General features: G+C 38.9%; 1 protein-coding gene across 5 annotated transcripts in view; it reads right to left on the bottom strand.

The window, feature by feature from the left end:
- The window catches only part of NPNT (nephronectin), a 51,081-nt gene extending 28,635 nt beyond the window's left edge, over nucleotides 1–22,446 (bottom strand). For 2 of the 5 annotated variants that reach the window (XM_064652049.1, XM_064652051.1), the window contains exons 1-4: nucleotides 22,189–22,443; nucleotides 20,745–20,845; nucleotides 12,741–12,791; nucleotides 4,562–4,654 (exon numbers count right to left, since the gene is read on the bottom strand). In XM_064652049.1, coding sequence (XP_064508119.1) covers nucleotides 4,562–4,654; nucleotides 12,741–12,791; nucleotides 20,745–20,845; nucleotides 22,189–22,259 — 316 coding nt within the window. In that variant the 5' untranslated portion in view covers nucleotides 22,260–22,443. Of the gene's footprint in view, nucleotides 1–4,561; nucleotides 4,655–12,740; nucleotides 12,792–20,744; nucleotides 20,846–22,188 lie in introns of all 5 variants that reach the window. The other 3 variants (XM_064652052.1, XM_064652053.1, XM_064652050.1) reach the window with 3 other exon arrangements.
- Between the last annotated feature and the right edge of the window lie 579 nt (nucleotides 22,447–23,025).

Genomic DNA, 23,025 nt, shown 5'->3' with positions numbered 1-23,025 from the left:
TTATGTTAGAGGGGAAGGACAAGTTTTCATTGTGAAAACCTTTGAGTAAAATAAGCTTTACATAAAAATGTTCAATAATAAACAGATGAAAGCTCACATTTTGGAAGTTAAACATCTCTCGGCAGCACCAAAAAAAACCCTGCTTTATTTTTCCTTTCTTCTGTAAAACATACAAATAGGCAGCTCCTGACAGACATTATAACTGCATGAACATATTTATTACATATACAATGTGTCTGTTAAAAAAGTCATTATTAAATTAAAAAACTCTGCTAGCATTTGATTTCAATTCATAAGCATATCCCCAAGGAGCCCACACTATTGAATATACTGAGGTTCACTGACAACCATCATTTTGAGATGTAAAGTAAGAGAAAGTAAAAAGTAAGAGGAAAAAAACAGTCCCCCATGTCTAAGATACATGTATTTTTCCTCTTTTGTACAAAAAGCATGACTTCACAAAACAAATGCGCAACAGAACTAAGTATAAAATACTTAACTAGAAGTAGGGGCAGAACAAGGAAAGGTAACATTGAAATTAAGTTGACAGAGCAGCATTTTAAGTGTCTTGTGTTAACTTTTAGTACTTAAATCCCCCTGCAATTCAGCTCCTAAGTATAGATACTCCTGAAGACTTAAGAAGTGTCTTGCACTTACTTCCAGAGTTATGACCACAGACTCAAAGTTGAAAATCATAAAAATTTATGACTGTTCCCAGTTTACCATCTTGAATAAAGTATAGATTACATTATGAGCCTTAAATAATTGGATCTCTCTGTAGGACTCTGAATTCTACACCACCATTTGGTACAAAATATTCTTAGTACAGAAATGAAAGCTCTGGTACTGACAAATAGACAGCTATTAGTAACATACTCTGAGAATAACCTGATATTATAAAGCAGGCACAACCAACTGTATTACGATATCATATCACATGCTTTCTATTTGTGGAATTTTGGCTTTAAATTATTTCTATTGCCTTCATTTCATTATATTTCTGTCTATGAACAAATACTGTGTGACTCCTCTGATTCGCATCTTAAAAAAACACCACGAAAAATTAAAAATTTTAAGTTTGGCTGATGTAACAGAAACCTAAGATCACCAGACAGCAAAAACAGGCTGTTAGCACAAATCCACTTAAACCTAAATCTCATATGCCATTTGTCTTCACTTTTGCCTTTGAAACTGGTTATTGAGAGAAAGATGTTTTTAACCTTATGGAGTCAGAATGAATACTACTGTTCAGGAAAACAAGTACTGTCAGTGCTATGGCTGCTTAAGAGAAAAGCCAGCCTGCAAACAGATTAGAACATACTGCTCAGCCCATCTAATTTTTCCCAAAATGCCACTTTTCTTCTTTTTAGCAGTGCAGACAGGCACATACTCGGAAACCACATGACAAGCATCACACAGTTCCCTAGGAGGTATATTGTACAATTCCTAACAGGTCCTACTAGTTCTACATAAAGGCCTGTATGAATATGCTTACAGCTCCCTTGATCCACCTCCATGCACCCATAATCTCCAGCAGTAAACTTCCCCAAGAAGTGTCCGGATGTGCTGCACAGGGACAGGGAGTATTCCTGCTATTTATATACTGCTATTTAGATCTGTTTGAGTGTTTCTTTTTCCTTAAGTAAAGGCTACTTTTCAAGAACAGGCTCAGGCAAATGTCAGTAGCCAAAAAAATCAGCCATAGCAACATGGCTCTTGAAGAAATGCCAGTTACTTATCAATTGTATATTTCAAGCAACATCTATAAAGACATCACAGTAGAAATGTCTATGCATCAAAAGAGGAAATAAGAAAACAGCAGAAGTTGCCTTTAAAAAAATTGAAAGCTAAAATGTATAAACTCAAAGGGTAATAAAAATAACATTTACATCGTTTTTTATTTTAATAAAATACGATAATTTCTTTTAGTCACTTATAATCTCATACCAGCATTTAAAATATAAAGTGTAACACTATTAAAAAGTTTAGCAAATCTCTTTTATTTTCTTGTGGGGATGTCCACTCACTGTCCTATACCTGGGAAATTTCACTGATCAGCCATTTAATTTCCTGCATTGCCTACAACTGTACAGTCAATACAAAACCAGCGTTCTTAATTTCAAAATAACATAAGACAGTATTGCACATAAAAACAGACGGACAGTTTTGAGCACTATGGAAAGCAGGTTCATAACAAACATAGGCTGCTGAGCACAAGTATTTTATTTTTTAAAGATTTTTAAAGAAGTGAAATGAAAATGTGAGTACCAGGAAAGGACAAGTGCCTTTGCTGGCATATCCAGATGTGACTTCTTTGGTTGCTGCGTGGCGCCACACACGATCTTGGACCAACTTCAGTGAACATTTAACAATGAGGCGTTTATCCCTAGCAAGATACAATACACTGCTATTTTTAATTAGCTTCTGCAGACTCCAGCACTCAGTTTTCCTGCCTTTTTCTATCTATTAGCTAACTTGGATCAAGCAACACAGAAGTCAAATATTCAGTACCTCATTCACTCAACTTTGAAAGTAGAAAACCAAAGACCAGAAACCAAGTACAAAAATTAAACTGTTATCACCATGCTATAAAGAGTAGATAAGCTTTCATTTCCAGCAACTACCATGACACTACCATGTCAAACTCTTGAGAGATTTGTAACCCCTGAAGAGAGTTTTGTTCACATCACTTAGTGTGATTAATCAATAGCTGCCAAATGCAGAAGCTAACCCTCATTTTCTTCAACTTCCAGCTTTATCTAAATCAGTTTCATCTTTATCTAACCTGATAATCAATTTCCATTGCTCTCACTTTACAAAGGAACTCAGAAAAAAATAAAAAGGGCAGGCCTTGAAAGAAGAGCAGAGGAAAGAAACAAATGCCAGTGACAACCGTGAGTGTGGTGGAGAGTCAATACTTTCCAGAATACAGACATAGAACATCAAAGTAATACAATCAGTTATTTGCTCTGCATGCTAATGGCACTGCAGGTTCAGCTTTCCCATCACAGCCATCCATCTATTAGCCTCCATCCCCTTTGCAAGAAGTTGTACTACTGCTTCAAGCCGTGCAGGTAGAAGGATCACACCACCTGACACACAGGACCACCTCACCCCTTGACACCATATTTCTTGCATGATGATCCCAGGGGGTGGAATAGAAGTGTTTCACATGGCAAGAACACATACCCTGATCCCAGGAACAGCTCGAGGGGCTCATCATGTAATACAATAGCAGTAGTCACCTGAACTGGTGGATGTTTGGGGCACCACAGTCAGTAGGCATCTCAGAAACCTCATGCACCTCATGAGGTCGGGGCAACTTTGTCACCAATACCATGCAAGAATATTTGATCAATACTGCCTGAAAGACTTCCTTTAATCATTTTTCCACACAGTATTTTCCTTCCATAGCATTTAGTGGCAAGTACATAGTTTAGTTCAAGATTGCAGCCTCCAGCAACTTGCACAGTATTTTTTTTATATTATTAAAGTAACTAGTACATATAAAACCTGTTCCATATACATATAACAACCGCTAGTTCACTGCATTGTTTTCTAAAAATGTTCTAGACTGACTAAAACATGTATAGAATAAAATCATAACAACCCATCCTTTAAAATGTCAGCCCAAAGTAAGAGGATAAGAAGACAGGATAATTTGAGAGATGACAAACTTGTAAAAAAATTGAAAAACACAACATTCGTTTCCACATCAGTTCAGGAGGGATTAGTAAATAAAAAAATAAATATGCATCTATTTTTAAAGAAAATAACTCTAAAATTCAACACATCATAAGAAGGTTAGCCAACATCAGGGTCCATTTTTCAACAACAAAACCGTTCTAAATATCATACTCTTCTACCATACTTCCTCAGCACTCAGAAAATGCATTAACTTTTCCTGTAGGCTGAGACAACTGAAAAGAGAACAGTCTCACTGAGATATCTTTTTTGTATGTTTGATGCTTGGCCAACAAAATCTAATAAATCATGTATTACAATTCTGTTTTATACTCTATGATCTTTGTACCATGACATGTTTTGGAAGTAATTTTCAGGAAAAAAAACAAACTATGAAACTGTATTGATAATTCAGTAAAACAACACTTAATCTTTACACCAACTCTTCAGTATGTAGTATAATTTGTTGCTACCTAGTTAGTTCATGATTCGAAAAACAAAAATGAGAATGTATGAATGATAGGGGTTTTTAATTAAACAAATACTATCCAAAACTGAAAATTGTGACCTTGTAAAATAACAATCCTGACCACAAGTTTTAAATAATTTGTTTCAGATTCAGGAGAGCGTGTAAATACAGACTAGATACTACTCACATTGATTTCAGATTAATGAAAGCCATTTTTCCCCTGTGTCATCCCACTGCAGATGTCATTCTCTTTACAAATGTCAGTCCCAATCAGAATAGCTACAGCAGTAACAGACCTGGTATATGAGTTCATTACCCTATAAACACAGGTGACACACACAGCATTGGCAGAAGGGGGTAGAGGGATCAACAATACTTCCATAACTTCAAAAATAAACTATTTCTTACCTTGGTTGCAGGTTTTTCCAATGTAACCTGGGTGGCACTTACACTTGTTTGGCCCAATGCATTCGCCATGTTTGCACCCTGGCTGGCATATAGCTGAAAATAGAGGAATACTCATTATTTTTCCACTCCAGTTACAGCTGACAGTGCTTTACTTTGAAACAAATGGCAATGACCTAACAAATAATACTGTTTATGTTCCTCCCATCAGCAATATTGTATGCTTCAAATACCACTGTTAACATCAGGTGCACTTTCAAAACCAACCACCACCCCAATATTTGTGGGAAGAGGGAGATATTTGTAAGTAGTCTATTTTTGTACAACACTATTACATCATGCTGTTTCTGGGATATTAAACTCTTTTAATACCTAATCAGCAAGCAGGCACTATGCCTTCACTTGCTCTGTGTATGTATGTATGTTCTATGATTTATGACATTAAATTTGATAAACCTGGAATATGCCCCAGCTACATAGAAAATGTGTACCTCAATGTCACTGGCAACACAAAAAGCCCTTGTGCAGTTATTAGTAGGCAGTAGCAGAGGTCCCAGCATTCACTGCTTTCCTTTATGACCACAAGGCAACACTCTTTACCCCCTCATTGAGCAACATTTTGCCTGAACCTCTCCCTTTTGGGTGCTTGGATTCTGGTATAGGAATTGCTTTTTTTTTTCTCTCTCTCTCTTTTGTTTTGGAGGAAAAAAGAACTGGGCAAAAGCAACCCTGACTGTAATACGCTACTTTATCACTGTACACATCCAACTCACTTCTCTGAACATTTCAAGCATTTATTATCCACCCTGCTGTTTAGATACAGTCTCAGAATGTACAGACCATGGCTCAGAAATTATGGTCTCTTCTGCTTCCAGAGTCAAATAAACACAGAACTCCAAGAAATAGTAGTTAGGAAGCCATTTTTTGGTACCTCTCTCAATATAACACAAAGATCTTAAAGCAAACTTTTAGAACTTCAATAACACAAAGATAAGCATTGCTTTGGAAGAAATATGAGAATTCATGCACAAATTTAGTTCTACTGATGTAGGATTAGCTAACAGGAGTATTATCAGAGTGCAATGAATCCTGCAAAGCTCCAGAAACCATTTGACAGATTAAAATTTTAAACATTTCCAAGTTCTCTTTATTAGAAATGTTTTTCTGTTACAAAACATACTGTTTCAATCTAGTGGAAAAGTGAAGTATTTACTATGCTCTGTAATATTGTTTATCATTGTATGATAAAATGCAGATGCAAAGTTCTGGTGAGCTCACTGTTTAAGCAAGACAGACACAAAATAGACAGAAATCAGAGGGTGGCATAACCTTATTAGCCTGTAATCAGGATTTATCTATTTACCCTGGCTTTAAGTTCATTTCATAAAGTAACAGTATCATTTGGAATTTGCAAAGTAACTAACTAGATCCAGCTGTAATATTAATTAATTTGACAACAAGCTGTATCATAAACCTGGAAATATTAAGGATGTAATTTAACAGAAATCTCCACACGCAAAAATGTAGCTTGCATTCTAGCCAAGCTGTTCAACAGGGTTGAATTAAACAAAATTAAGACAGAAACAAGAGATTAGTTTTGTTTGTGGAAGAACCATGCAAATACATCTCTGACCTTTTAAAATCTTTTCCATAAGATTCAAAGCATCCAGAATCAGCAATTCCCTCAAATACATATATAGAAGCAACTGTTTGCATAGAAGGAGTTTTAGGACTGCATTTGCCCTTTATTATCATTTTTGTTTAAACATATTATATACATTTAGTCAGTGATATTCACTGATAACACAAAGCCTTGTTTTAAATCTACAGCACTGCTCTTGACAGAACTTTCTAATATGATGGTGAGGTCTCTTTCCAGAAAATTGTGTTAAGGAATATCTTAAAAGGCAACAGAAAATTTCTTAATTAATGTAATTTCTTCTTAATTAATTAATTTCTTAATTAATGTAAGATTTTTTTTTCTCCAATACACACTGTCCAGAAAAAAATAAATGGGATTTAGATTCAGAAACACCTCTCACTGACAGTATAAAAGAAAGGGGCTTCTTAGACTACTAAAAGGTATGTTTCAAAAAGTATGCTATACCTTTACAGAATGGACAGATCTGACTGAAGAGCAACTGCTACATCATGAGAAAATTCTAGAACATTGTACTTGGAAACATTTACTGCTTTTTTTAATCACAGTGGTCATAAACATAAAAAAGTATCTTTGTGCAAGAGCTCATTTAGACACTGAGACTCATCTTCCTGACATCACAGACCCAAGTCCAATTAGAGGTGATGGTGGCAAAATGAAAACTGTGAAGACCAACTTCAAAGTCACTAGGGAAAAAGAAAACGTGATCTAAACCACAGGAGAAAAAAAAGAAATTACTATAAATATGTTTTTGAAAGTCCCCATTAAATTTCAACCGCACTTCAAAGAAGATCCATATTGTGAAGTGGGATACACTTGTTTAAATAATTCCTTTTAAAAAACACCATGGGATCAGCTTGGTGTGAAATATAACAGTTCAATAGCTTAACCTGTGGCAACTTCAGTTTAGCTGACTTTAAAGCCTATGTTTCTCCCTCAATTGCATAAATTGTACATTAGCAGCAGCTCAGATAGAGGAAAAAACCCTCATGCTTGAAGATGAAAAGCCTTCTAAAATTCAGTTATGAAATAAATGAGATTTTAATTTCATTTAGAAATTAAAATGTTCCTCTAATTCAAAAGGTCAAATACATTTGTATTAGGAATCAGATGTTTATCTTAATTCTCTTAGTTACCCAAGCAAGTCATATATTGTCATGAATAAAAATTATGTATTAGCATTTGTTTAAAACAACTTCTACAGATATGAAACATGCAACACAGGCCATGTTATTACATCATGGAATTGGATCTATGGGATCTCTAAAATCTAGTCCAACACATCTCAACAAATGTAGTTCCAGTTTATGCATGATATAATGTCTTGTATTACATACAGGTAGGTAACTGCTGATCTAGTCTACCTCCTAGTCTCAAGATATAATTGAGAAATGCACTTAAATCACATGACAGATATATCTCTTTTCTGTTTTTAAAAGTCTCAGTTAAAGGAGATCTCAGCCCCTCAACAGTCTACAGCTCAAGAATCTCTACTACTCCAAGGAAAGCTTCCTAATGATTAGAAAACCACCATCCAGAAAGTCAAAGTCATCATAAAATGCTTTTTTTTGCATATTAAACAGGTATTTGGAAACCTTTGTGTGCTGCCAAACACTGTACTTGAAGAAATCCTGCTTATTAGAGTACATTCTATGCAATTTGGCTACTTAAGCATTATGCATCTTATTTACACACAGCTGACATTCAATACAGTGTTACAACTGAAGAATTTCTATATACAGGAGAAATATATACAGAAATGTGTATATTTCTATACACAGTTTTAGAGTTAACATAGCAACATCCGTAACTCAGCCAACACCGTAGATAAATCTCATGGCATTTCCCATGAGGAATCAAGCTACTCTCACAAAAGGTCTTGTATATCCTCCCATTAACTGTAATGGGGCTTTGTAGGGTGCTCAGGACTTAAGAATCAGATGGTGTTCAAGCAAGCCTGCATGCCTGGCTGGGGTTCCACCAAGGTCATCTGCATGCCCTTCCCACTGATCCCTGCCAGAGTGACCAGGCCCAGAGAGGTGGGCCAGCTCCAGCTCTGCCATCTGCATCCTGCAAATATTCCCTGCCTTCTGCAAAGGAAGAGATGCCCTTGCATGGCAGCAGATACACTCACTGACTCACAAACACTCTAAACAATGAGATCCAGGTATAAAAATAAGCTTAAGCCTGACTTTCAGCATTTCTTTTAATCGCAAACGACTATTTCAGCTGTTTGGTATGAGTCTGAGCATATACTATGTGTGCCGATGTGACTTGGTTTTTTAATTTTTCCACTCTACTTGTTTTCTTGCAAAATTCCAGATACAATAGACCAGAATATTTCAGTCGCTCTGCTCATACACAGACACATGGAGTTTATCCATTTTTTAAACAGAAGTAGACTCCCAGGTAGCAGGGAAAAAAGTTTCCCAATTAGTATTTTCTGCATCTTAACAAGTAAAAAATTCCTCCACAACCAAGAATCCATCATTTCCCTCCAATCAACCCACATTTACAATGACTGAAATAAGCCATGTCGATTGACTTCAGCCTGTTATGTAATACTTGTTTCCCTACTAGGCAAAAAGGAAATGTAGACAGTGGAGAGGTACAGCAGGCTGAGAAAGTCACTTAGGGCAATGAAGTACAGAAGATAAGAGTGTGAGAAAGGTTGACAAAAAGAAGCAAAACCTTTCTACTCAATAATAGCAATTGTTTTAAACAAAAGTTAAATTTATGCTTGTATAGAAAAGTGCCACTAAAAATGAGATTGCTAATTTATTTTTGAATCAGTATCAAGATAGGCCTATCACTTCTCCAAGCATTCCTCTCTGAAAAGTGTTAAACTGTACTCCCATTGGGTAGTAGTGTGGGCTGAGATAGACAGAAAAAAATTCCTAAGCACAGCTGGTTTTGACTTCAGTCAAATGTTGCTTATTTTATCTCTGCCACTGAATAAACTATAACCAAACTTCCCTTTTCATTTTGTTGACCCATCCATTCAAGAGACATCAGCAAATAAACTCTGCACTCAAGAGTATTCATTTCAGTTTGATCATTTTAAACTCTTTTTGTTGGGCTGGATGTGAAGATTTGCTCTTTCTCGTTTCCCACTAACTTCAATGGAGTCAAGGAGGTATCCTGAAGTCTTTTTATCTGGCCATAAATCTAATGGAGTACCCATTTTAAAGGTTGACAAGAACTACCTTTTTCCTCCAAAATAAGGTGAAAAATACCGCATTTTAAGTCTCACTTAAACTTCAGGACAAATTAAACTTTCTGTAAAAATAACACAAGGAATTGAAACATGAATGAGTGGTTTAGGCTTATAACTGTTTTTGGGTTTCTTTTCAATTGTGCAAGAGAGGAAGGAAGAATTTCTGGTGAAATACATATGTTGTTAGCATGTGTTATGCTTGTGTAAAAGCCAGAAGCCACCAATCTTCCCAGCCACTGATTGCTGGTGGTGGTATTTGAGTATGACTCAACCATTCTGAATTATTTTTTAATTGCTGCATAAATAAAACAAATTAAAAACACATTCAACCTATTCATTACGGGTCTATAATGCTGGTTTTCTAAATTTCACCTGTATTTTCTCCTTGCACACAGTTCCCTCAGAACAGCTTTGGAAGTACCCCTCAGGCTTTGTCAGTTCCTCTGCACTAAGCTATCCACGTTGTGATGGCATGGACATGCTGTCCCCCTCTGTTCCTTCTCATCTAGAATTTTAAGGTTAATGACTTAATTCTTCATTACTAAACACTGTTTGGTGGAGTCCTAACCAGATGGTTGCAATACCTGGTTCCTACCTGCCTAACTCCTTCTCTTCATCTTTTGGCCAACAATGGAAATCCCTGAGCTTTCTTAGTGGAGTATCTCTAGCAATTTAACTCTTCATTGTTTTTTTTTCCAACACTCCTAGCTATGTTTCATCAAAACAGCATTGAGTGTAATTCTTATGTTCTTTTTCTGTGCTTTGCCTCTTAACTTCTGTTCCTTAATAGAGGGTTTCTTTGCCAGAAGTTGCCCTCAGAGTCTTTCATTGCTTTTTGCATCCCTCCACTGAAATCTGCCTCAAAATGCCAAGCTGCAGATGTCCAGCCTGTCCTTGAACTTCTGTTTTCACCTCTCTGACTCTAAAAATATACACAAAATACCTGCATCTGAAACAACCTATGCTGACCATCTGCCTGAACAATCTTGTTTCTGCCCTCTCTTCCCAAGTAACATATACCCCCTTATTTATTCTGACTCCAGATCCCAGCTCCTTAACATTCAGTTTGCTCAAACACAGAAAGCAATTTGTGCAGCAGCCCAGAAATGATTACATACTATTTAGTTCCACAAACTTTTATTGGATCCTCTTACACTGATGACTGCAGAACTTCCAGTCTTAAGATTGCTACTTACATTCCCCTGGTGCCAATTTTATAACAAGACTTGCATGCTGATGAAAGAAACTTTCCTCTCTGCTGCCTCCCTCAACTGAACCTGGCTGCCTTTCTCCCATGGTGCTAACAGACCACAACCTCAAGTTCTATCATACTTTTCTTCAGGTCACACCTGCCTCTTTCTATTTTACTTTTTGCAGTTCTCTGTAAATTATGCAATTGCATAAACACACACTCAGGAAAATTAATCTGCCTTACTCACAGTAATTTTGATTGAGGATCCCAAAGGTATGAGCCAATTTGTAAAATAAATCACTGTAACTCTTTCAGAGTTACATTCTTTTTTGTTCAACTACATACTTCAACTAGTCACAAATACAGGAGAATGCATAAAGCTTAACCCACCTCAGAGTTATCAGTAGGTGGTAAAAATGCAGCATACCCACAACTCACATTACAGAATTACTTCCAAAAAAGTGACTTTGCTTCTCAAATAAGTGTATTAGTAGTTACAATATATATCTCTGCAGAGTTTAATAAGCCTGACTAGGGCAACTGGGTGTTAATTTTCAGATCATTTCATCTGCACAACATTCCTTACTCTATTTTTGGGGAAATAATAAATGTCCTTGACCAATTTCTATAACTAGTAACTGATAATATCATCAGATAAAACAGTAATATCTAATGCCTGAATATTTTTCACTAATTACTTGCCTTTATTTGTGCCGTCCACGACAACAAATGTTGTCAAAATGCATGCTAAAGCGTCCATCTAAAACATACAGTTCCATTACATATGCAGCTCCTAATTTTTCATGCACAACTACTACATTTGCCTGGGTAAATCAGTTACTCCATTTGCACATATGATTCCGGTAACAGCACATTAACATGACAAACTGCAACCAGTGTGGGCTGTTCATTGCAGTGAATTCTTTGCTTGGCTATGACTGCTGCCAAATGTGTTTCTGAACCGCATGGACAAATCCAGACCCTGGCTCATGAATGCCTTCCTATTCAGAACAGCACTAAAAAGCATGCATAACTTAAGCACGGGCTAAATCAACTGGATTTAATGAAGTCAGTGGAAGTTAATCTAATGCTTATATACTTAAATACATCTGATCTAACACATGTAAAATTAAAAAAGCAAGAAATATTTCATGCTTTGTCAATCTTTCCATGTTTGCATTTCAAGTCGTTCATTACAATTGCCTAAAGAATGGTGCTCTATCATCTCAAATGTCTGTTCATTACCTGAAATCCTTCTACGTGTCTACTGAATTCCAACAGGTAGAAGCAGGCTAGCATGAGTGTCTCTACGAGTGTCTCTTCTGGTGGCAGAAGACAAAGTGGGCCCTACTGCTATTTTGCTTTTTCAAATGTAACATCCCCTGGCTTCAGCAAAGTAACTCCTGTATCACAGTAACAAAGCTGACTTTCCCAGACAGATGAATAGCTGATTGATGTGCTCCCCCCCCCGTCTGAAGACCGGCACCCCTGCCACAGGGGTAAGCAAACAAGACATATTAATTCCTGAGCAGCAGGAGACTACAGCCCTGAGTACCAACACAAACTAGTGTTGATTTCATTTTGCTCTGACATGCCAGGTTGTACACTGCTGCAGACCAGGGGCTGTAAAGTCTCCCTGTTCTGGGAACGACAACCTGCAGCAGAAGTGCAAAGCAGGCAATGGGGGGCAATAAGTGCCTCAGCCATCCCAAATTAACCTCCCGTTGTTCATGATTTAATACTCTGAGAACAAATTAGGCTTCCTAAATCTGATCGCTTGTAAGTATGATGCGAAGAGTATAAACAATTTGCAGGAAGGAAAATATATTGCCCAGAGCTTGAGGGTAAAATAAAGAAAAAGAACAAGAGTGAAAAGGGAAAAGTGTAATAGTTTAGAAAATAAGTATCTCATTAGGTGTCTGGGATAAAATAGCCCTGTTAATTTCCTACCCACCTTATCTTCCCCAAATCAAATGTTTGTTTTGTTTTGTTTTGTTTTTTTTAAAATCTATATCTTCTTGTCATATAATTTTTATGTAAACTGATGACTTAGTGGCCATTACTCCAAGTCATAACCTCGCCAAAGTTATTTCAAGAAATATATTCAGCTAACCTTTGGGCTGGCACCTTAGGCTGGCTATTCTCTGCCTTAAGACGTAGAACGCTGCAAAACAAATATCCAAAAAAGAAATTCCAGCTTTTTTTTTTTTTTTTCCTGTAAGGAGGATGGACTTGGTTGGGGTTTTTATCAACTTGTTACATTCCTGGAGAATTACACACATTCAACATTCAGAGCTTTTCTGAAATAAAAAAAATTCTGGTACACATTTAAAAGTGGAAACACCTTACATCAGTATTTCATTATGAGATTTAACAAATACATTCTGAAATATAAGAGTAATTAAATATAATGATGTGATGCTATTCTTATTCAATCAACTAAGGAGCTACACTTTGTCATGTTTCATATGGTATATAGTTGTAAAAATTCTCACGTTTCATGGTTTAGGTTCAATGCTTCCATCAACAGAACATAAATTATTTTCTTAAAGAAACAGTATCCTTTCATTTAAATATAGGTATATATTTTTAATTTAATGCTGCATCTCCAGAGCAAACATGAAGGCTTAGCATCTGGATGCTAATTCGAGAGCAATTAAAATTACACTCATTTATAAGTATCTGAACATCTGCAACCAATAAACCTGTTGGCAAATAAATTTACTGGTCATTTTTATGACGTTTAAAAATTTAATATCATCTAAATTAAAACTAATACTTAAAGACCTTTTCAGCTCTTACTATCACACGAAAAAAGATATGCTACAAAATTTAAATAAGATGGAAACAGATATATGTTTAGGCTACTTTAAATCAAGTTATTTGCCAATAAATTTTATATTAGCAGGATAACTTGTTAGGCTACGTAATCTTATTAAAGAAGACTGGGAGTTAAGCAACAGCAGCTCTTTGTATTTTAAGGAGTATTTTACCCACACTTACAGGTTTTCTATGATTGTAACTTCTACTGATTTAAATAAGTTTTAACTAGAAAGTCCCTTAGCATTTGTTACAGTGGAGAGAGTCTCCCCAGGTTGTTGCTGGGCTTTGAGAGAAGCTCCAGATACAAACATACTAAAGCTGTAAACAGACAAATCACATAAGTGTTGAGATTTTCTTGGGAAAAAATGGGCTGCAAAACTATTACTCCATGTATGAAGTGCAGGAGGGATGCAGCAGGGAAGTAGAAAAGGATACTGTATCTTTAACATAGTAAAGTCATAACTGCTTTAAAAGCATAAAGATTCTAAACTGAAAAAAAAAAAAAGACCAACTGAATAAAAATAGCAAAACCTCATTTTTTTTTCTTCCATAGCAGCATAAAGCAGTACTGCAATTCTGTATAAAATGTCTTTTCTTCGAAAAGTACCAGGGATGCACAAAAATATTGGTCATTTTATAAGAAGCAGACATTCTGCACATCAGTATTCATTAAACATTGTCAACACAATGTATTAATACAGACTGTGTTCTTGCAATCACAAATTCAGCAGCAAAACTCGTACTGACTAAGGATGTTTCTGCTGATCAGCGTCCTAGAAGCCAATATTTTCACAGCTCATTATCGGCACAATCGTGGTTTTATTTTTGTGCATCGTGGACTATACAGAATTGCCGTTCCCACTGAAAGCATTGTTATGTGCAAGAAACAGAAGTCCTAAGCAGCTCGTGGCCTCTTCTCCCATTGATGCGTGGGATGATTTATGGGGGTAAACTCCCATTAACATTAGTTATACAAAATCTCCTTCTGTGCATCAATGAGAGCACAGCCACCTCTTCCTCCCCCTCCCACTACCTTGCATCTCCGCAAATAGATTTGCACAGCCTTTAAGCTCATTAGGACAGGAGCAGCAGGATAGACACAAAGTTTCTTCACAACTCTTATAAAAGGCAGCAGCATGCACAGTTCCCAGCAAAGCACTCAGTTACGCCTGCATCTGTTATGTATCAGCTTGTACAAGCTCCCCTCTTGCACTTGCAAGTCCTTTTAAGAACTTCCTGAAATTGGATACTTTCTACTAGGCTTGACTAAATCTACATGCTAACCTGACGTCCTTCAATTAACATTTTTTAATGACGCAAAGCTAAGGGGAGGTGTAAACTTATGGTTTGACTTTACTGTATATCTCCAGATTGCTTGGTCCCTAGGCTTTTAAACCAATTTTCAAGGGTTTAGTGCAAGGTGGCAGGAAACTAATTTGCTGACCTATTCTGGGTTTGCTCCCTAAGTAACACACAAATCTCAGCACAGGGAGATAACCAGATGGAGTTACAACAGATGGGTGCTCTGAAAGGACACTCATCTTCACCTTCTCAAGACAGACTTCATAGACTTTGTTATCATCTAAGAAGAATTACACATAGAAATTAGTGAAGTAATCAAATAATATCACTGTGTGTAAAATCCATGTTCAGTGGGATTTTATTCCTGTTAAGAAACTTCTGTTGGTCAAACTTGCTGCCATCAGACAAAATCTGCTGACTCCAACAGCCATGTAGACTCCTGACAACAGAGGATCCAACAGTAGATCTGCATCTGTTTATAGCAGCTGCAGATCTAACCTTGTATTCTGTACATAAAGGAACACAGCAAGAAGAACCATTTTGCTATCACCTCTAGCAAAGGAGTTGTCCAAACCGTAAACCAGAATGATAATTCAAGGCGTTTTATATTGCTTTTCTTAAAAAATTCTTGCTTAACCTTTTAAATCTATGTTAAAGTATTCTCTCTTTCTACTAGGTTATTGGCTGCTAAACTGTAGCTAAAATTTTGAAGCAGTCTTTACATCTTTAGTGTACCTTGACTACGTACAACTATCGTACAAACCAATTACAGACACACAGCCATGTACAAAGCAGGTGTATTTCCTTCACAAAAGACACATACGAATGGAAACAATTTGTACAGCTCTTGAAAGAACTACATGCATATTTGTAAGCCAGCTAAAAGCAAGGCAGGTAGAACATTAGTTCTAAGAATAATTTTCAGGAAACCAGATCAGATTAGGGGCAGAAACATCCACAAAGAATTATTTTTCAGATAACTCCTGGCACGACCTGTTGGAAACTGAAGGGAAGATCTTCCACTTTCATACTGGAAAATAAAAAGCATCATACTGCTTCTCACACAAGTCTCTGCGTGAACTCAGGGCATTTCTTATCTCGGATTTTAGTTTTCTGATAGGCCAACCGAGTGCAGCATGTGAATATACATTCACAGCTGACTTCTCTACACTGGATTATCAGCAAGGGTCAATCAGCACTGGTTCCAAGGACTTTCCTGCTGCTTTGTCTATCTCTGACCTAACAGAGACACTTGGAAAATAAGATCCAGGTTATTCTTTCCTTGAGAAACACTCATCCCTGACAGCAGAACACTGCCACAGACATCTTATTAGGGGGATAATATAACAGGCTGCATGCAGCAGGTTTCCCAGACTACAGTAGCTAAAATAGAGGAATGGACATGACTGTTTTCTATTCTGCAGTTGACATATCTCATCCAGTTCAAAGAACTGAGCTCCAGCCCTACCACTGCTGGAAATTCTCTTCCCTTAGATATTTCAAACAATGAAAATCAATGCTGAATAACACATTAAAAAAAAAAAAAAAAAACTTTAATGAACTTCCTAAGGCAATTCTTGCTGCTGGCATGCAGAAATACATTTGTACAAGATGCATGCAACGATTCATGTCCCAACTTGGTTTCACTGTGTCCTTTAAAACCCACTGAATGGTTTTTGGGTTAGGACGATACACTCAGTACCACAGATGCAGTTGCCTTACTTTTATTTAGGAAATAAAAATGCAACTATTTATACCTGCTCTCACCAGAAACACTCTGTCACAGGAAGTCATCTCCCCTACTCTGAGAAAAGAAATCCAGAAGAAATTCTTTCTGCCCTCACTTTTGCTCTGGTCTATAGTTTTGCTGTGTGCACAACAATAACAGATAAAAAACAACCACCTTCTTTTTACACACATCTCATCAGCTACTTTATCAACATACCATCTCACACAGAGGTAGGCTTTTGTGTGATTACTCCCACTTAACAGCTATTACTCCCACTTCTACTATTTAAGGTGCAAGTAAATCCCACAGGCTGGGCAACAACATGGGATTTTTGGACTAATTTCAACTGGGGTATATAATATCTAACTTTAAAGCACTGATGCTGTGACTCCCTCAGTGTAAAGGAGGATCAGCTCTACCAATGATGAGGGTACTTCATGTGAACTAATAGTTGGTGCTTAAACAACATTTCTGCTGCTTCCAAATTAGCCTTTCTACACACCGGGTTTAACTAATGAAACTGGTTTATATATCAAACACAAACCTCAGAGAAGCTACTTAGTTACGTTACTAATCAAATATATCCACAGTTCTAAATCTAGGCCACTAAATAACTGTGGATGGATTTTGAATTTACAAAGATTGAGAAACGCCAATGAATTTGAGTTACATTTGTTCAGCTCCTTTGAAAATCTCAAAATGCATCTAGCTGCCTAAACCTTGATCTTTCTTTGGTGTTCACAACCTGCAAGAAAGAAAAAAAATCCAACCTGTTTCAAAGTTCTTGATTATTTCAGTTGGAAGGACACCTTCTAAGTGCCTTTGCTGGAATTGGAAAGGGCACTGGGGAAGGGAATTTCATGTCACTGCAGAGTGAATATTTCCACTAGCTCAGACATTACAGCTGCCACTGACAGACTTTGGAAGCAAGTTTACAGACAGATCAGACCTACACGCACAAGTCTTGATTGGTTTAATTTATTAAGAGGAGACAGAGGAGGTTGTAAAGGAAGAGTGTAAATTAAAGGAGGGGCCCTATTTCAGCTTCCTCCTACATGTTTATAAGAGCAGAAGGCAGCCGAGTTATGCTGACTTGCGTTACTAAGCAGCAGTAAGCACGACTATGCTCTGTGTGCACTCCTTTGTCAATCAAAGGGACAGAAAAGGAATAACTCCACACTTCACAAAAGCAAGTTCAGTTTCCATTTGCAACTGTATGGATGGATTATGGATGAAAGATCAGGAGCATGGAATCACCAAGGCTTAATAAATGACCACTTGTCAGCTATGCCGCACTCCTGCCCCGTTAGAGCTGATATAATACAGGCTTAAACATGTGTCACAATTAAACCTTTACCTTAAATCACACAGTTGGTTTAAACTAACACGTTTTTTTCTCAATAGCTGTGGGCAGAGGCCATGCCACATGCATTTGGTGGAGCAGCTAAGCTGGACAGCAGAAAACATATCCAGGTATGTTAGCGATCACTTGCCCATGGCATGTACACTATCATGTATCAGAGCCTATATGCCTGCTACACACTGGCTCCAGCATGGCTCTCACCTTATACTTATTGTCAGAAGGATAAATTCAGAGGTAATTAGTGCCCACACAGTAAATTACGCATGAGTAAGCAGGTGAGAGTCCAAAGGTGCTGTAGCATTTTCAGGCATACCAAGGATGGCTCAAACTAGTTTGAAAAAAAAAGCAGTTCAAGCTCACTAATAAAGAGCTCAGCACTATTGCTGGAATATTTAAAGCTTCTTTTTTGGAGTCATTTGTAAACTGGGTCTCACTACTAATTTTTAAGCCTGACTCTATACTTACTTTCACTGTGCAAATACAACTTATTCTAGAAACAACAAAGAAAACGTACATCTAGTAGAGAAAGTCTGACATCTATTTATGCCACTCATTTCACGGATAGGACTCAGAGGTTTGCCTTTATCCATAGAGAAAGCTGAAGAAATAATCATGTACTTGACTTTTTGGAAAATTTTCAGTGATATTCCTTTGTACAGTTAAATATTCAAGTTTTCCTTTGAGGCCAGGAATGCTGCTTTCTGTGCCAGGTTAATCCTTCATACTGGGTGCCACATTTCCAGGTGGAGAGTTGACTACAGATTTTCTATTTGGCTGTAAGCATTAGAAAGATTCACTTTCACTTAGTGTAATCTCCCATGTTGTGATATGTCTGGAATTTTCACCACCCACAACTGGGGCAGATTTTCTTGCTTTATTTTGCTAAGAGGTTGGTTCCCATTTAAAACTAAGAAGGAGCTGTCATGGTTTTGGTAAAGTTTTCACCCAGATACCTGAGTCTTTTCTGAATCAGCAATTAAAAATTATCAGCACCCAGTATGAAAAAGAAAAAGAGGAAAAAATGCCTTTAGACACCTAAGCGATAAACGTATTCTTTTGAAAGTCTGGTCCCAGGTATTGAAGATGATCACAGAAAATACATCTCTACACGTCTTCTAAATGTGCGTGGAAAACAAATCTGTGAATAATGGACTACAGTGAAGGGGAAGGAGGTGAGAGAATTCACCTGGCTGTACCCTTAAAAAAAGAGAAGAAAAAAAAGAGCATTTATAGTACCTGGAAAAGCTGGCACTAAAAATACTAAAAATTACCTTACTGACAAATTCAAAGAGCAAAAAATAAAAAATACTTTCTGTGTATTATTATTTCTATCTCATTTTCAATTTTTACTTATGAATCTTTTGATAGTATCACTTCATGCTATTCCTGTCTCCCAAGATCATAAAAATGCAACCAAAAATCAGAATTGGCAACAATGAGAAATCAACTTCCACCTCAACATAAGCTGCAATTTACGGTCACAACACAGGAGACAATTTGTCCAAGGAAAGGGCCACAGTGAGACAGTGGTCTGGGCTTTTTTGGGTTTGGTTTGGTTTTTTTAAACAATGCAAATTACTGGTATTTGCCAGTTAAGCCTCCATAGCCTCAAATATTTAAATGCACAATGATCCTCAAATAAATCTGTATTATGAAAGGTGGGCATAGATTCTGTTGTCTCTGGAGTAGCCTCAATCAATCTACTATCCTTCTTTATAAATATCCACCTCAAGGAAAGGACTACCTGTTACCAATTAGGGCCCTAAGAATCAAAATGATTCATGGTATGGCCTGAGAGGTATCAACCTGAGAACTCTGCATCAAAGAAATAGTATCAGGGACGTTACATTCCAGAAGTACTTTACATAGCTTTTACAAGTAATCTTATACACGTATTAAACATTGTGGGCTTTTAACACCTTTGGGAAGAAACAACCAGTCTTGCTGCTTACAGATTTGAACAAAACCTTTGCTGAGAGTTGCATTGCCAATGCTATATCTATCTTTTGCCTAATATTTGCCACCTACAGTCACCGCCCTGCAGACTAAGCAACTTAAGCATTTAACATCTGCTTTCCTTTAAAAATGGCTTGGCAGAAAATAATCTAGTCTGCATATGCTTGTATCTAAATAAAAAAAGCTAAGGACCAGTGTCTATAGGTTTGCTCCTGCATAAATTTCAGGGATGTCACTCATGCATGCATTGTTAAACACATGAGCAAGCGTTCCCAGTATCAAAGGCTGCAATTTTAACAAGCTGAGGTCTCTACAACGCTCCTAACAATTTTAACTTCTACACAGTACTAGCTGCCACCACAAAACACCTTTTGAAGATGTAGTTAATGATGAAGACTTATCTACTTGTTTATCCCACTATTATATCAAAGATTCTAAATAGATGAAAGAATCTCAGAGATGCTCCTCTTCACATATGACCCAATAAAAGGATGCTGTCAGGCAGATTTACTCCCTTAGTTTGGGGTTACCAAAAGTATGTTTGAACTTAATACTAATTGGAACATCAATTTGTTAAGTGAAATACCAATAATTTGGGTTTCCTTCTTGGATGCAAATACTCTTGCTCCGCAGTGCTTGTAACATGACACAGCATAGTTACATCAGGTTATCAGATCAGAGCATGAAATGAAGCAGAAACTGAACCAAACTTCCCAAATTCACATTGCCCTAACTCAAGTTCACCTTACTTGATTGCAATCGTTTTTAGTTGAAAACAAACAGAATTCCAACGTGACAACATCCTTCTAAGTAAGTCAGACTCACACATGCAAAAGCCTAAGCCCTGTGCTGTAAGAATGTGTGTGAACATGTGAAAGACGTGACTAGGTGTGTCCAAGCCTTTTCTACAAGTGACTAGAAGCCCCAGCAGCAATGATACTCACGCTGGCATTGTCCCCAGGACACTCGGGCCCAGCCCCAGCAGCAGTCAATTCTGCTTCCAAACCGACAGAGTCCTGCAGAGGAGACCATGTGTCTGGGCCATCTGAACAACACAGTGCAAAAAGGTCTGGTGAAACATTTTGAAAGTAGCTAAAATCATCCTAGAGTTAAAAAAAAAGAAACACTCAAAAACCAAAACCAAACCAAACAAACAAACAACTAACCAATCAAACAAACAAAGACAATGACCAGCAACAGCCCCTCCTGCATGGAGATATATAATCTTTAAAAAAAAAAAAATGAAAAAAAGAGTAACTGCTCAGTAGAGCTGAGCTGGTAATATTTCTATTATTAATACTTTGTTTAGTTCAAAAAATCTAAATAACTATAGGTGAAGAGGCGAAAAGACAGTTAGAGTAACCCAGTAAAGCTTGAAAAAACTGACATGCTTTGCAATACGCTCACTGCTGCCACTCCCAGGCTGGCATTAAACAGATTCAGAAGTCTGAAACAGAATTTATAATATGGAATAAACACCATCATAAAGTTTCGACATTGGTTTATTTCACAATATACAGCCAAATTTTCTGACTGATATGGCCAAATTTTCTCACTGGAACGTTATGGGATATATTCAAAACAAAAGCTTCCTGGACAGTTAAGAAGAAATCAAATACAAAGGAAGAGCTGTAGTCTTCCCTTGTCCCAAGGAACTGATACCACGGCTTCAAGCAGTTCTAAAATATTGACATGTATCAGTAACGTTTCTTAACGACAAGCTGAAACCCCGCGAGCGCTGCACTTGAACAAATCTAAGAAAGAAATCCCTGGAGACGGAGGGGGTCGTTCTGGCCGATTCCCACGCACACGGCAGTGTCCGCTCCCCGCAGCGCCGCCGATCGCGACACCTGTCACGACACGGCGAGGCCCGGCGGGCACGCGCGCCCCGAACTTCGTGTTAAAACTTGAGTCGCGATCTTCGCCGTCGTCTGCTGCAAGCGCCTCCAGGCGTCAATAAGCTAATTTTACCTTTACAGCACGCGAAGCGCTCTGTATTTTTTCAATTCGCGGCCCTGGAGGCGCAAAAAACTTTTTTACACCTAAGCCCGAGTTTAGGCTGCCGAGCAACGGGGGCCGAGAGAGCCCGTCCTGGTGAGCCCCGGGAGCGGCACCGCCGGCACCGCGGCCGTGCCCGCGGGCACCTCTTCCCGACCGTGGGGGGACGGGAGCGCCGGGACACGTCCCGCCGAGGGCTCCGGGGGCCGGTGCCAGGCAGGAGCCCGAGGGCCATCACAGCGCCCGCCGTCGGAGCCCCCCCGCCCGCCCGAGAAAGAGCCCGGGCTCCCTCCGCTCTCCCCGCGGGGGCTCCGACCTGCCCGAGGAAACACCGGCTTCTCTCCCTGCCCGGCCGGTCCCGGCCGCCGCCCCCGCTCGCCCCGCGCCTACCTTCTGTCAAACTCGCCGGCCGCCCCCAGGGAGAGGCAGGACGCCAGGAGCAGCCTCAGGGAGAGCTCCATGGCCGGCTCCGCTGGCCGCCCGGGCGGCCAGGGGCGGGCGGCGGTGGCCGGGGCGCTCCCGCTGCCGGGCGGACGGGGGTACGGCTGCCGCCCACGCCGGTGAGCTGCCACGGCTCCGGGGCGGCGGCGGCAGCTCCGCGCTCTCCCTCTCGCTCTCCCTGCCCGCCCGCCCGCCTGCCTGGCTGCCGGGCGGAGGAGGCGCCGCACGGGGAGCGGCAGCGCCGCCCGCCCCCGGCAGAGGCGCCCGCGGCCGGGCCGCCCTCCCGCCGAGGGGCACCTGGAGACACCTGGGGCAGGAGGCAGCGGGAACGAGCCCCGCGCCTTCGGACGGGGGCCCCGCGAGGCAAAAATCCGCAGTCTGAGGGCGCTAAGAAGGGTGGGCTTTGTTATGATAAACTTTCCTAGCTTGAACTTCCTGAAGTAGGACGGCTACGCCCTCCTCTTTGCAAGCGAAGTCCCCATCTAAAGTCAAGAGCGTTAAGATTTGGTCTTCTTCTAACCAACCAAACCTCCCTCGGAACAAAGCTTTTTGAAAGAATTACAAGGTGTATATGGGGTTCTTTTCTGGCTCAAACACTCCTATTAAATAGCTCTCAGGTGTTGGCATGTGCCGCATTAGATGTCCCAGCCCTTGTCCAGAAGAAAAAGTGACAAGTTTAAACACTAACCACACAGTGTGTAAGGACATCCTTGCACCACTACCGACAGCAACGACTGCATCTGTACTCTACATTAACATGTTAAAATACAGCTGTTATTTTTGTTT

This window comes from Pseudopipra pipra, chromosome 4, assembly GCF_036250125.1.
Source record: "Pseudopipra pipra isolate bDixPip1 chromosome 4, bDixPip1.hap1, whole genome shotgun sequence".
NCBI classification, from domain to species: domain Eukaryota; kingdom Metazoa; phylum Chordata; class Aves; order Passeriformes; family Pipridae; genus Pseudopipra; species Pseudopipra pipra.
Note: the sequence above shows the minus strand (reverse complement) of the source record. Positions and strands in the feature narration are given on the sequence as shown.